General features: G+C 36.4%; 1 protein-coding gene across 1 annotated transcript in view; it reads right to left on the bottom strand.

The window, feature by feature from the left end:
• The window catches only part of LMNTD1 (lamin tail domain containing 1), a 243623-nt gene extending 231214 nt beyond the window's left edge, over positions 1-12409 (bottom strand). Inside the window, exon 1 of the mRNA XM_011946991.1 lies at positions 12349-12409. Coding sequence (XP_011802381.1) covers positions 12349-12406 — 58 coding nt within the window. The 5' untranslated portion in view covers positions 12407-12409. The remainder of the gene's footprint in view (positions 1-12348) is intronic.
• Positions 12410-14737: the final 2328 nt, after the last annotated feature.

Genomic DNA, 14737 nt, shown 5'->3' with positions numbered 1-14737 from the left:
ACCTCCCTGCAAGCAGAGAGAACCAGCTCTGGCCTCAGCCAGCCCAGAGAGGGACCCCCACAGTGCAGTGGTAGGCTGAAGGGCTCCTCAAGTGTGGCCAAAGAGGATGCTGAGGCTGAGGAGGTGCAGAGAGCGAGCGAGGGCTGCTGGCACATTGTCACTTCTCAAAATCACACGAATTCACCAGCAATGGATCCAAACCAAAAAGAAATCCCTGATTCACTTAAAAAATAATTCAGGAGGTTAATTATTAAGCTAATCAGGGAGGTACCAGAGAAAGGCAAAGCCCAATCTGAGGAAATTCAAAAAAAGATACAAAAAGTAAAGGGCAAAATATTCAAGGAAATAGAGAGCTTAAAGAAAAAAACAATAAAAAATTCAGGAAACATTGGACACACTTACGGAAATACAAAATGATCTGGAAAGTCTCAGCAATATAATTGAACAAATAAAAGAAAAATTCAGAGCTCAAATACAAAGTCTTCAAATTTACCCAATCAAACAAAGACAAAGAAAAAAGAATAAGAAAATATGAACAAAGACTCCAAGAAATCTGGAATTATGTTAAATGACCAAACCTAAGAATAATTGGTGTTCCTGAGGAGGAAGAGAATTCTAAAACCTTGGAAAACGTATTTGGGGCAATAATCAAGGAAAACTTCCCCAGCCTTGCTAGTATATCCAAATACAAGTAGCACAAAGAACACCTGGGCTAATTCATTGCAAAAAGATCTCTGCCTGGGCACACTGTCATCAGGCTATCCAGAGATAAGACGAAGGAATGAATCTGAAGAGCTGTGAAACAGAAGCACCAGGTAACCTATAAAGGAAAATCTATCAGATTAACAGCAGATTTCTCAGCAGAAACCCTACAAGTGATAAGGGATTGGGGCCCTACTTTCAGCCTCCTCAAACGAAACAATTATCAGCCAAGAATTTTGTATCCAGCGAAACTAAACATCGTATATGAAGGAAAGATACAGTTTTTTTCAGACAAACAAATGCTGAGAGAATTCGCCACTACCAACCTTCCACCACATGGCCTGCTAAAAGGAGCTCTAGATCTTCAAATGAATCTTAGAAACACATCAAAACAAAAACTCTTTAAAGCATAAGTCACACAGGACCTAGAAAACAAAAATACAAGTTAAAAAGCAAAAACAAAAAATAAAAACCCCAAAGTACACAGGCAACAAATAGCAAAATGAATGCAATGGTACCTCACATTTCAATACTAACATTGAATATAAATGGCCTAAATGTTCCACTTAAAAGATACAGAACTACAGAATGGATGAGAACTCACCAACCAACGATCTGCTGCCTTCGGGAGACTCACCTAACACATAAGGACTCACCTAAACTTAAAGTAAAGGGGTGGAAAAAGGCATTTCATGCAAATAGATACCAAAAGTGAGCAGGAGTAGCAATTCTTGTATCAGACAAAACAAACTTTAAAGCAACAGCAGTTAAAGGAGACAAAGAGGGACATTATATAATGGTAAAAGGCCTTGTCCAACAGGAAAATAACACAATCCTAGATATATATATGCACCTAAGACTGCAGCTCCCAAATCTACAAAACAATTACTAATAGACCTAAGAAATAAAATAAACAGCAACACAGTAATAGCGGGGGTCTTCAGTACTCCACTTACAGCACAGACAGCTCATCAAAACAGAAAGTCAACAAAGAAACAATGGATTTAAACTATATCTCGGAACAAATTGACTTAGCAGATATATACGAACATTTCATCCAACAACTGCAGAATACACATGCTGTTCAACAGCACATAGAAATTTCTTGAACTTGTAAAACTATGTAATACCTGCAAGGTACAATAAAGCAAAATGCAATAAAGTGAAGTAAGTCTGCATTGCTCTTTTAAATGCTTAAATATGTTTAATGTTTACAAATCTCTCTTTTAAACCTAAAAATGGTGTTTAGTACTGTAAGTATCAAATGCTTATATTAAAAAACATATACTTTGAAATGTTTTAAAAAATAAAATAGTCATTATAAATATGTTCCAAGATATAAAGTAAACCAAGTTTGCGAAATTAAAGGAAAGAATGATGACACTGTCTTATCAAATAGAGAATACCCATTAAGAAATAACATTATTTTTAAAAGAACCAAAAGTTGATATTTTAAAATAACCAAAATTCTGGCATTAAAAATACGGTAACTAAAATGAAAAATCCACTAGAGAGCTTTAATGGTAGATTTAATCTGACAGGAGAATCAGTAAACCTGAAGGTAGATTGATAGAGATTATGCAACCTGAAGAACAAAAAGAAATAAATGAAGAACGTATACCCTCAGAGAACTTCAGGACACCATTAAGCACACCAATGTATACTTAATAAGAATACAATTAGATAATGTAGATGAAATGGGCAAATTCCTAAAAAAAATACAAACTATACAAATTGACTCAAACAGAAAAGGTAAGTAGACCTATAACAGTAAAGTGACCAAACTGGTGATCAAAAACATCTCTACAAAGAAAAGCCAGATTCAGAAGGGTTCATTTGTGAATTCTAGCAAATATTTTTAAAGAAATTAATACCAATTCTTCACAAACTCTTCCCACCCTCCCAAAAAGAAAAGTTCTCAACTCATCTGTAATATGACTTCATTAAGATGTCATATTATATTCAATATATAAAGAACTCTTTATAATCAATATATAAAGAACTCTTCCAACTCAACAATAAAAAGACAAATAATGCAATTTAAATATGGGTAAAGGATCTGAATATACATCTTTTTTTTCAAAAAAGATACATAAATAGCCAACAAGCACATGAAAAGATCATTAATCATTAGGGGAATGGAAATCAAAACCACATTAAGAAACCATATTACACCAATAACAAAACCAAAGGCATCACAAGAAAACCACAGAATAATATTCCATAGTCACATATATGCAAAAATACTCAACAAAATGCTAGCAAATTGAACATGGCAATACACATACCATGACAAAGTGGGATTTATCCCAGGTATGCAGGGTTGGTTTAACACTCAAAAATCATTTCATTTAATATACCACATTAATAAAACAAACAAAAAAGAACACAGGATCACCTCAATAGAAAAAAATTATGATAAAACCAAATACCTTTTTCTGGAAAAAGAAATGAACAAACTATGAATAGACAGGAACTTCCTCAATCTGATAAAGAACATCTACAAAAAAACTTATGGCTAACATAGTTAATGGTGAAAGACAGAATGTTTTCCCTCTAAGATCAAGAACAAGACAAGGACATCCACTCTCATCACATCTATTCAATATAAGGCCAGAAGTTCAGTCAGGGAAAATTAGGCAATAAAATAAAATAAATGGCACCTATATTGAAAAGAAAGAAGTAAAACTTTATCTATTTGCAAATGACATGATCCTATATGTAGAAAATATTAAAAAATTTACTAAAACCTATTAGAATAAATGGGTTCAACAAAATGATAGAATAAAAGATTAATATACAAAAAGTAATTGCATTTCTATCGATTTCAATGAGCAATCCAAAATCAAAATTAAGAAAATAATCCCATTTACAGTGGCACCAAAAAGAATAAAATACTTAGGACTAAATTTTTAAAAAGAAATGCAAAACGTGTGCTCTGGAAACTATAAAATATTTAAAAAATTAATGAAGACCTAAATAAATGGAACACATTGCATGTTGATAGATAAGAACACATAACATTGTTAATATGATAATACTCCCTATATTGATCTACAAAGTCAATGCAAAATTCCAACTGCCCTTTTCTTTGCAGAAATTGAACAGTTTATCTTAAAATTCATGTAGAAAAACAAGAGAGTTAAAATAACCAAAACAATCTGGAAAAAAAAAAAAAGAACAAAGTTGGATGATTCCCATTCTGGATTTCAAAACTTACTAAAAAGAGTAATGAAGTGTAGTCCTCTGGCAGTGGGTTATACATAAAGGTAAATGGAACGTAACTGAGAGTCCAAAAATAATTCCTACATTCATAATCAATTGATTTTTGACAAGAGTGCTAAGGCAATTCAAGGGGAAAAGAATGGTGTTTTCAACATATTGTACCTGGATAATTATATATCTGCATGCAAAATAATGAAGTTGGACCCTTCCTCAAATTACACACAAAAATTACCTCAAAATGGATCATAGACCTTTATGTAAGAGTTAGGACTATGAAACTTTTAGAAGAAAATGTAGAAATAAATTGTGGTTTTGAGTTGGGCAAAGCCTTTTTAGATATGACACTAAATGTACAACTGACAAAAAAAAGATAAATATGACTTCATCAAAATTAAAAACTTCTTTGCTACAAAGAACACCATCAAGAAAGTGAAAAGACAACTCACAGAATTAAAGAAAATATTTCCAAGTCTGATAATGATCCTGTGTCCAGAATACATAAAGAACTCTTCCAACTCAGCAATAAAAAGACAAACAACGCAATTTAAAGATGGGTCAAGAAGTTGAATAGACATTTTTTCAAAAAAGATATACAAATAGCCAACAAGCACATGAAAAGATCATTAATCATTAGGGGAATGGAAATCAAAATCACGATAAGATACTACTTCACAAACACTAGCATGGGTGTAATTTTAAAAGACAGAAAATACCAAGTCTTGTTTAGTATGTGAACAAATTGGAAGTCTTGTACATTGTTTGTGGGAATGTAAAATGGTGTGGCTGCTTTGGGAAACAGTTTGCCATTTTCTGAAAGTGTTAAACACAGTTACTTTAGGACACGGCAATTCCACTCCTAGATATATACACGATAAATATAAAAATATATATCTGCACAAAAGCTTCTATGTGAACATGCATAGTAGCATTGATCACAATAGCCAAAAAATGGAAACAACCCAATATCCATAAATTGATGAATGAATAAACAAAATGTGACATATCCATCCCATGGGATATTATTCAGCAATAAAAAAAATGAACTACTGATACATACTACCACATAGATGAACCTTGAAAACATGCTAAGTGAAAGAAGACAGTCACAAAAGATTCCATTTAAATGAAATGTCCAAATTAGGCAAATCTACAGAGACAGAAAAGAGATTAGTGATTGCCTCAAGCTAGGTGACTTGGGGGAGAGGAGTAGGAAGTGGCTGCTAAGGAGTGTGAAGTTTCTTTTAGAGATGATAGAAAATAGAATAGGTAATTAAAGTTGGGCGCAGTGGCTCACACCTATAATCCCAGCACTTTGGGAGGCCAAGGTGGGCAGATTGCTTGAGTACAGGAATTCGAGACCAGCCTGGGCAATGTGGCAAAACCCTGTCTCTACAAGAAATACAAAAATTAGCCAGGCATGGCATGCCTATAGACCTAGCCTACTCAAGAGGCTGAGGTTGGAGGAGCACTTGAGCCCAGGAGATGGAGGTTGCAGTGAGCTGAGATTGCACCACTGCCCTCCCGCCTAACAGAGTGAGACTGTCTCAAAAATAACCATATATATATATACGCACACATAAAATTATATATATCTAAAATGATATTATGTATTATATATATAATTATATTTTATATGTATAAAATTATATATATAAAATTATATTGTGGTGACCACACAACTCTATATATATTAAGAATCATTAATTACATTAAATAGTGTTATTTAAAAATTTAAAAATTTATTAGTTATCCATGACATTACAATTGTAATAAAATATCAGCTTATTGAAGAAAGGTGTCTTTAATTTGAAATATATTTAGTTTTCATTTCTGTTCATTTACTCATACTACAAACATTTACAGGACATCAAAAAGTGCTTGGTACTAGCAATACTCTGATGAAAAATAATTTCTGCAACTAATACTGTGTTTGGCATACAGAATGTACTCAACCAGTGTGTTTTGGATGGATGGATGGATGATGATAGAATAGATCTGATAAGTGCAAGAAGGTAGTAGTGTTCCATTTTTATTAATGTTCATAGGCTATACCAATGTATCAAAATTTGAATTTTACCAAGACTAGGTAACACTGATGTCTTGATTTCCTTTCCTTTATAAGCCAAACCAGCAGTTTGGCTGAAAAAAAATGAACAGCAATAACAAAAACACCCCATCTTTCTTTGGCCATCTCTGCTTTAGTACTGAAGGTGCCAAAAATTAACATTAGCTCTATTCGCCAAATATAACTTTCTTCTCCTTTCAAAAAATATTTAAACAACCAACCTCTCTTTTAATCTTCTTTCTCCTCATTTCAGAAAAGAAAAGCATTGAGAGCCTGTTTATTAAGAAAATTATTTTGAGTCAGAGCTACCTTAGCTGATGCTCAATGGATTAACTTCACTCTGATGCCACACCCCCAATCTGAGTTCAATACAGCCAATTGGAATTTTATATACGTCCCACAAGTCAGATTTCTCAGGACTGTATTTTCAAATCTTCTATTTAGTCATGCCATGTCTATGATATATTTTCAATATTAGAGGTCAGTATGCATTCAACAATTCAGTTAATGCAACGTTCCAAGCACTGTTCTAGGCTCTGAAAATATAGCACAAGATCATAGTCTTGAAGAAGCATTAATAGTCCTTTAAGGATAAGCTTCTCAAGGATCTCATGATCCTTGGGTGAGACAAAAAATAAACATATAACATGGTAATTTTAGATTGTGATAAGTCATACAGCAAGTCATGACAGAAATATAAATATAACTTATCATTTATGATTATAATGGGATGAACAGGGGAAGCCTTTCTAAATAGATGACAGTTGAGTTGAATCCTACACGACAAGAAGGACCAAGGCATGCAAAGAACTTGAGGAAAGGCATTCAGTGGAAGCATCCAGCAAGGCCAAAGACCCTGACAGCTGGTGGGTTTGAAAAATAGAGAGGAGGCCACTGTGCTGAGTAAGAAAGAAGGAATGGCGTGAGATGAAAAAGATTAGCAAGGGCCCGATGATAGAGGGCTTTATAGACAATAAGATATAGGATAAACAAGGAAGAGACTTACATATTCCTTTTTAATAGCAAGGAAAATATCCCAGGAAGTTCTATAGCAGATTTTCTTTTCAACTCATTGGCCAGAATTGTGTCACATGTGCATTCCAATTTTTAAGCCCATTGCTGACAATAGGAATTGAGCTACCATGATGGGGCCATGACTAATCGAGTGTCACTTGGATAACCAGTCACCCTGAAGACCATGGTCCCCTGGGAACTGCATAAAATCAAGGTTCTGATGGCAAAGAAGAAGGGAGGAGTGGCTGTTGGACAGGCTCCTGATGGAAAGTGCCAGAGAAATCAATGTTTGTTATCAAGTGGAGGTACCAGGTAATCAGTTGATTATGAGTCCGAAATTCAGGGGTGTCGGATGAATGACAAATGGAACATAGCTGACATTAATGGTCGGGAACTGGACAAGATCTCCTGGAGAGACTGCACATAGATTTAGAAGTCAGTCCAGTATTGAGACATGCTCTGGCATTATCTCAATATTTTGAGATTAGATAAAGTAAAAGAAATAAGAAATGATTGGCCAGAGCTAGATATGGGAAAGTGTTCATCATAAAAACTGAAAGAGAAAAGTTTTCCAAGAAGGAATTGGAAAGTTGGATCAGAGGTGGCTGTGAAGAAGGTGAGAACAATGAAAACAGAAGTGCACATAGGATCTAGCAATAATAAGATTGTGGTGGCCCTTCCAGAGCAGATTCAGTGAATGGTTAGGTAGAAGCTTGAAGCCAGGTGTGATGGCTCATGTCTGTAATCCCAGCACTTTCAGAGGCCAAGGCAGGAGGATCACTTGAGCCCAGGAGTTCAAGAGCAGAATGGGCAACATAGCCATATCCCTTTCGCTACAAAAAAAAAAAAAAAAAAAATTAGCCAAGCTTGGTGACACATGCCTGTAGTCTCAACTAGTCAGGAGGCTGAGGTGAGAAGATTGCTTAAGCCTAGGAGGTTAAGGCTGTAAGGGGTTGCCACAGCATTCCAGCCTGGGCAGCATAATAAGACCTGTCTCAGAAACAAACAAACATAAAACAAACAAAAAACAACAACAAAGAAAAAACCACACACACACAAACAACAACCACCAAAACAAAGGAAAAACAAAACAAAACAAAAACAGAATCTTGATAGAGTAACCAAAAAAGAGAATGATGAAAACCAAGGAAGTATTTTAAGGTTTTTTTGGTTTTTGTAATTTGGGAGTTCACAGAACTTGCATATATGTTGTCTGGAAATGACATCACGTGGAGAAAGCCATAGATGTTGCAGAATAGAAGGAGTTTAACTGTAAGAACAAGAATCCTTGGAAAGGTGAGGGTGGGTAGGATCAGAGCAGGACTGGAAGGATTCACTTCTGATAGAAGCAGACACATTTCTCCTATTTCAAAAACAGGGAAGGCAAAGACAACATGGGCGCAGAGACAATATGGCACAGAGACTGAGGTACATAGATTTGACTAGATGAAGGCACTCTTGTCTGATCTTGGATTTTTTTTTTCAATGAAGTATGAGTCTAAGTCATTAGCTATGAATAGGGAGTGAGAGAGTGTGAGAGGTTTTGGGAGAGAGGAAATGTGAAATAGCCATTTCAAAGACTCAAAGGGGAACTTTATTAGGGAAAACTAGCAGGACTCTTCCACAGTACTAAGGGCCTATTTGAGGCCCGAGATTACAAATTTAAAGTACAGCTGGGACAACTGATGTGATTAATCTCTAGGCATAGAGAAAATGGCTAGTTAGGCTCATGAAGAGTTGGAGTCTAGCCAGGTAAGTACAGGGAGAGTGGGGCCAGAAAACTGAGCATGTTTTCAATTAAATGATTTTAGAAATGGGTCATGAATTGTAAGCTGGGCAAAAAGAGAAGCAAGGTTTGGAGAGTAGTGAAAATTGTGAAAGAGTGACAGCATCAATGGACTAGAGGTTTCAATGATTAAGGAATAATTGCAATGGAGATGCGAGGGTAAGGGAGTTGAAAGGAGAGGTGGTTGTGACCATTAGACATATTTCCACTTTGAAAGGTTAGGTTGCTCATACATTATTACTGGATGTTCACTGCAGCCTTTAAAAAAAGATCAAAGTAACTGCTGAGCCCAGCTTGCTAACATAGAGTAGAATTATGTGTGGCTAAGAAGCAGCCATGTGATTAGGGAATTGATAATGTGCTAATTCAGTGATGCCAGGGCAAAATGGGCCACAGAACATTAGATCTGAACAATACAGAAACATCACAGCATAAGGAAGAGATCTGGGGCCTGCTTCAAACCCAGCCGTGACATGTAGCAGCTGTATGCGTTTCAGACTTTCTGAACCCATCTGCATTTCGGATTATCCTTTTAAACTGGGATATGGCTACCTCCCTCGCAGCGTTATTATGCACATGAAGAAAGATAATGTATATAAAGTGCCTGTAAATAGCAGGTTCTCAGTAAATATTAATCACTGTGAAAATAAGGAGCCATGTCCCTACTGCTGCATGGCAGTTTTGAAGTCACTTTGGGAAGCTTGCAGGTGTTGAAGGAATGTGACACTCAGAAGGACAACAAAAGGATTCTCCTTGTAGGGCCCTCATGGATGAGGACAAATCCTGAGTTGGTTATTGCATTGTATCTAATAATTCTGATGATAGGATTGAAGTCCTGTTTGTTGGCTATTGACAGTGTAGACGTCAAAATAAAATCACAACACTGGTTTAATCTTTTAAAAGATAAATAGTAAACCCCAAGTTATGAGAGATGGCATTGTTCAGGATAGTATGGGGTGGAAGGCCTACCCCTTGCCCACCAAGAACAGGCCTGTTGTTCAAGGACAGCATATGGAAAGTAGAACTCAGTGTCCCTAAATGGGTTCTGAAACCATCCTAGTCTTTACCTTCCTCTTATCTCTCCTGGCCCTCTCCCGTCACTCTGGCCCCTCACCTGCTCCCAATTTGTCATTTGATTGTTCTGTCTTCCCAGATTCATCTTGGTTTCCAGCATCTGATCTCCCTTTCCAATGGTCTTCTGCTTTCCTGTTGAGGGACTGCCAGTACCCAACCTAGCCCCAGGATCATTTATTTTATCTTACGCTTTTCTCAAAGCCCCTTAGAGGGGCAGCTGGGTCAAGAGGGGTGATGTCTGCCACTCATGTGTGTTAACCCAAAGTCCCCGGTTCTTCAGTACTCCCTGGCTTTGATGATTGCTGGAGTAAAAGGTAGCCTGGAAGTATGCAGAAAGGAAGCATCAACCATAGTTCAGAGATAAGTCACCACCTATCGAACAGGTGGGCAAAACAAAATTCCAAGGGTAGTAAGCTGCCAATGTTTAAAAATATAACGTCCTGGTGGCCTTAGAAAATCTTTAAAAGGTAGATAAGGATCTATTGGAGCTTAGAAAATGTAAATGCAAACCAGCTTTTTGCCAGCAATTTTGCTTTCAGAGTATTTGCATTTTAGTCTTTCAACTTTCAAATTCAAATAATATGAAAACTTCTCTATAACATGGATCTATTAAATTTGAGAAGTTGTTGATATACCTTGTTTAAGACCCATCAACTAATAAAAAGCCAAATTAAAGTGCCACACTTTTAAAATGTCTTTCCTAGTATTCTGGGATGATAATAATTTGAATTTTCTTCTGGTGACTTCTCAAATCCTTAAAATGTCATTTTCTAAAATGATCGAATAGGTTTTTGATGCTTTTATATGTAATAGATCATTTGACTATTTAATGATGTTGTGTTGTCTACAATAATAAATATTTTTCTTATAAAATTTCTACAATCTGGCTGGGTGCAATGGCTCATACCTGTAATCCCACCAAGGCAGATGGATTGCTTTGAGCCCAGGAGTTCAAGATCAGCCTGGCTAACATGGCAAAACCCATCTCTACCAAAACTACAAAAAAATTGGTTGGGCATGGGGCCTGTGCCTGCAGTCCGCCCCAGCTGCTCTGAAGGCTGAGGTGGGAGGATGGCTTGAGCCTGGGAGGCAGAGGTTGCAGTGAGCCGAGAACAAGCCACGGCTCTGCAGCCTGGGTGACAGAGCCAGATCCTGTATTAAAAAATAATAATAAAAATTAAAAATGAAAAAATAAAATTTCTACAATCTAGCACAAATTATTTTTGGAAGTAGTTAAAATATCAGTTTAAAAAATAAAATGTGTAGTTAAATCTGTGTTCATTTATTCGTTCTTTTATCTCTAGCATGTCACATGGTTTCTAACATTTACCAGTCAAATAAATACATAAATACACCAGTTACGAATTCATCATCTTCTGAGTTCTCAGTATTATATATAAAAAAGCATTTGCTATTATTTTAAATTAAATTTATTTCATTTGAAATCTTGAAACTGGTAATCTGTCTCTAGTTGACCAAAATGGTTCCTCTTGACTAATACAGATTGGTGAAAACAGCCAATTTCATAGGAACTGTCAAATAACTTTCAAAACTGGTAACAGTGGAGACTTTAGGAAAAATTACCTGAGGATGTTTTCTCTTTCTCTTCCTTTACTTCCTTCCTTCTTTTCTTCCTGCCCTGCTATATTACTATGTTACTATTATTATTACCAAAGGATTATTTAGTCAAGATAGAGAATGTAGTTTTTTAAAAATGTAAAGTTTTTCATCATAAACGTAATGCATATTTATTGGAGGAAATTTGGAAAACATAGGCAAGCCAAAAGAAACAATAAAAATCACTGAAAATGTTACTTCTGTGGAATACCTCTTTTTACACACTAATATGTCATTCCTGTCTATTCTATACATACATGTTCACTTCTATAGTCACGGGTTTATGCTACACATACCATTTAAACATTCTTTTTCACTTCACAATAGTCTGTACAATGTTTCACTCAAAAACAGCATCTTGATTCATGCCATTTTTATTACTTTAGAAATTTCATGTTTATGAAAAAATATTGTTCTTATATCTCAGATCCTGTATAAAAATAATAACAAAAATAAGAAATGAAAAAATCTCTATAATTTAGCACAAATCATTTTTCAAAGTAGTTAAAATACAAGTTTAAAAAATAAAACATATAGTTAAATCTGTGTTCATTTATTCATTCTTTTATCTCTAGCATGTTGCATGGTTTCTAACATTTACCAGTTGAATAAATACACGAATACACCAATTATTAATTCATCATCTTCTGAGTTCTCAGTATTATATATAAAAAAGCATTTGCTATTGTTTTAAATTAAATTTATTTCATTTGAAATCTTGAAACTGGGCAATCTGTCTCTAGTTGATGTCTCAGTGATGACAAATATGACCACTTTCTGAAGTGTCAGGTGTTAGTATAGAAAGGAAATGAGGGAACCAGTGAATTGCCTGATGGGGAAAATCCAGCATTCGTCTCTCACTTACTATGGTGGGTCTGGTCTCTGGAAACACCGATGTCTCCCGCTCTCGCTGGCTGTTGCATGTAGTGTCCTTAAGCTTCTTCTGTTATGCTCAGCCCTGGAGATCTGGCACATGGAGCCATAGTAACAATGCCTTCAGCCAGGTTTCCTTAGCTACACACTAGTGACAGGACAGGCCGCTGCCCTGAAGTGCCTGCCACTGACTCAGGGAGGAGGCTTGGAACACACAGCAGGAGGTGGGAATGGCTTCTACCTCACCCAGAGGGGCTGTCACCTTAAAAGGAAGTCACTCCATGGTCTTACAGATCTCAAGCCTTGGCAGGGATCTGACAAGCTTTTATGGGTTTCCTAGGATCTTATCTGCTTGGCAACCCAGTTTAACCACACAGAAAGGTTTTTTTTTTTTTTTTTTTTTTTTAGTTTTACCCTATATGAATTAGCCAGCAAGCAAAGAACTTTCAATGATATTTTCCTAAATGAATTCCTTTTACATTCCATATTAGGTTAATGAGGTCAGTGTCATTTCAACGATATGTGTGTGTGCCTGGGAGTTTTTCTCTTCCTGTGTATATGCTGCATTTCCTGATTTCTCATTTCATCTGGCTAATATGTTTCAGGCACAGTGCTGAGTGCTAGGGGATCTTAGAAGGGACCCTGTAATCTCTGTCAAGAACTGAATTGCCCAGTATTGTAGGCATTCACTGCATGTGGCTATTTAAATTATTTATTTATTTATTTGTAATAGAGTCTAGCTCTGTCACCCAGGCTGGAGTGCAGTGGTGTGATCTCAGCTCACTGCAACCTCTGCCTCCCAGGTTCAAGCGATTCTCTTGCCTCAGCCTCCCAAGTAGCTGGGATTACAGGTGCCCGCCACCATGCCCAGCTAATTTTTCTATTTTTAGTAGAGATGGGGTTTCACTGTGTTGGCCAGGCTGGTCTTGAACCCCTGACCTTGTAATCCACACGCCTCGGCCTCCCAAAGTGCTGGGATTACAAGCGTGAGCCACCGCACCCAGCCATTGATTTTTAATTAATTAAATGCAACCAAAACTTTACTCTCTCAGCCACACTAATCACATTCCAAGTGCCCAACACATGTAGCTGGTGGCTACTATACCAGATAGCACAGACACAGAACATTTCTGTCATTGCATACTGTTCCATTGGACAGTGCTGGTGGAGATACTAAGAGAATATCGAGCCTGTTAACAAATTTTGTTTCTGAATCTATAAAATTGGATCCACCTTTCCAAATGTTTCGTTAATTCTCCTTTGTAATGGTTTTGTAATTACACAAACTATTCTGCAAGGAAGCTTAAGGAGATAAGCTTTAGGAAGAGAGTAATGAATAGCATATGCTCATTGTCTCAGCAGGTCTCCAAAGGTCCCCAAACTTTGTATAATCGTACACCATTATAGGAAGCATTTTAAAACAATCACTCCCAATACAGGTATTTGCATTAAAAAATAATCAGTATGTGCTACTGTCAGCTAATATTTCAAAGCACAGTATATATATTTAGGGCTCATTAATGAGAGTTGGTATAAAACCAGATTCCAGTAATCTTCTTGATAATCTTGAATCTCAGTCCAACTACTTGTCATATCATATGTCTGTGATACAGGTTGGTGTGAGTGTAAAGTTAGAATCAAGAATAGTCTGTATTCAATTCCACTCCTTTCATTATTTTCGGTTATACGCATCCACTAAAACTAGGTTTAACGAGCATAGTAGAAAATCTCTTATAGTGAATAGATAAGTGTAGTTCATAATTAGCAAACCAACAAGCCACCTTAGCACTGCTGGATTTCTACTTCTGTGGCCGTGGCTATATTCAGATATAAACAGAGAACACTTGCAAATGATTAGATTAAGTAGGTAAACTTTCCCATTATGAATTTCTTTTTCTTTTTTTCTTTCTTTCTCTTTTTTGTTTTTGTTTTTTTTTTTGTTTTTTGTTTTTTGTTTTTTTTTTTTTGAGCTGGAGTCTCGCTCTGTTGCCAGAGTGGAGTGGAGTGGCATGATCTCGGCTCACTGCAACCTCTGCCTCCCGGGTTCAAGCGATTCCCCTGCCTCAGTCTCCTGAGTAGCTTGGACTACAGGCGCACACCACCATCCCCCGCTAATTTTTTGTATTTTAGTAGAGACAGGGTTTCTCCATGTTGGTCAGGACGGCTTCAATCTCCTGACCTCTTGATCCACTCGCCTCAGCCCCCAAAAGTGCTGGGATTACAGGCGTGAGCCACTGCGCCCAGCTCCATTATAAATTTTAAACATCACGCTTGCTTCACAAATTTCTTTTCTATCAATGGAACTAATTCAGTCCTTAATTTGTGAAACTCCAAATGAACAGAATTATTGATTTACTCATTTTCATTTAAAAGAAATATGA

Source organism: Colobus angolensis, unplaced genomic scaffold (assembly GCF_000951035.1).
Source record: "Colobus angolensis palliatus isolate OR3802 unplaced genomic scaffold, Cang.pa_1.0 Scaffold256, whole genome shotgun sequence".
Taxonomy (NCBI): domain Eukaryota; kingdom Metazoa; phylum Chordata; class Mammalia; order Primates; family Cercopithecidae; genus Colobus; species Colobus angolensis.
This window is presented reverse-complemented; position numbering and strand designations above follow the sequence as displayed.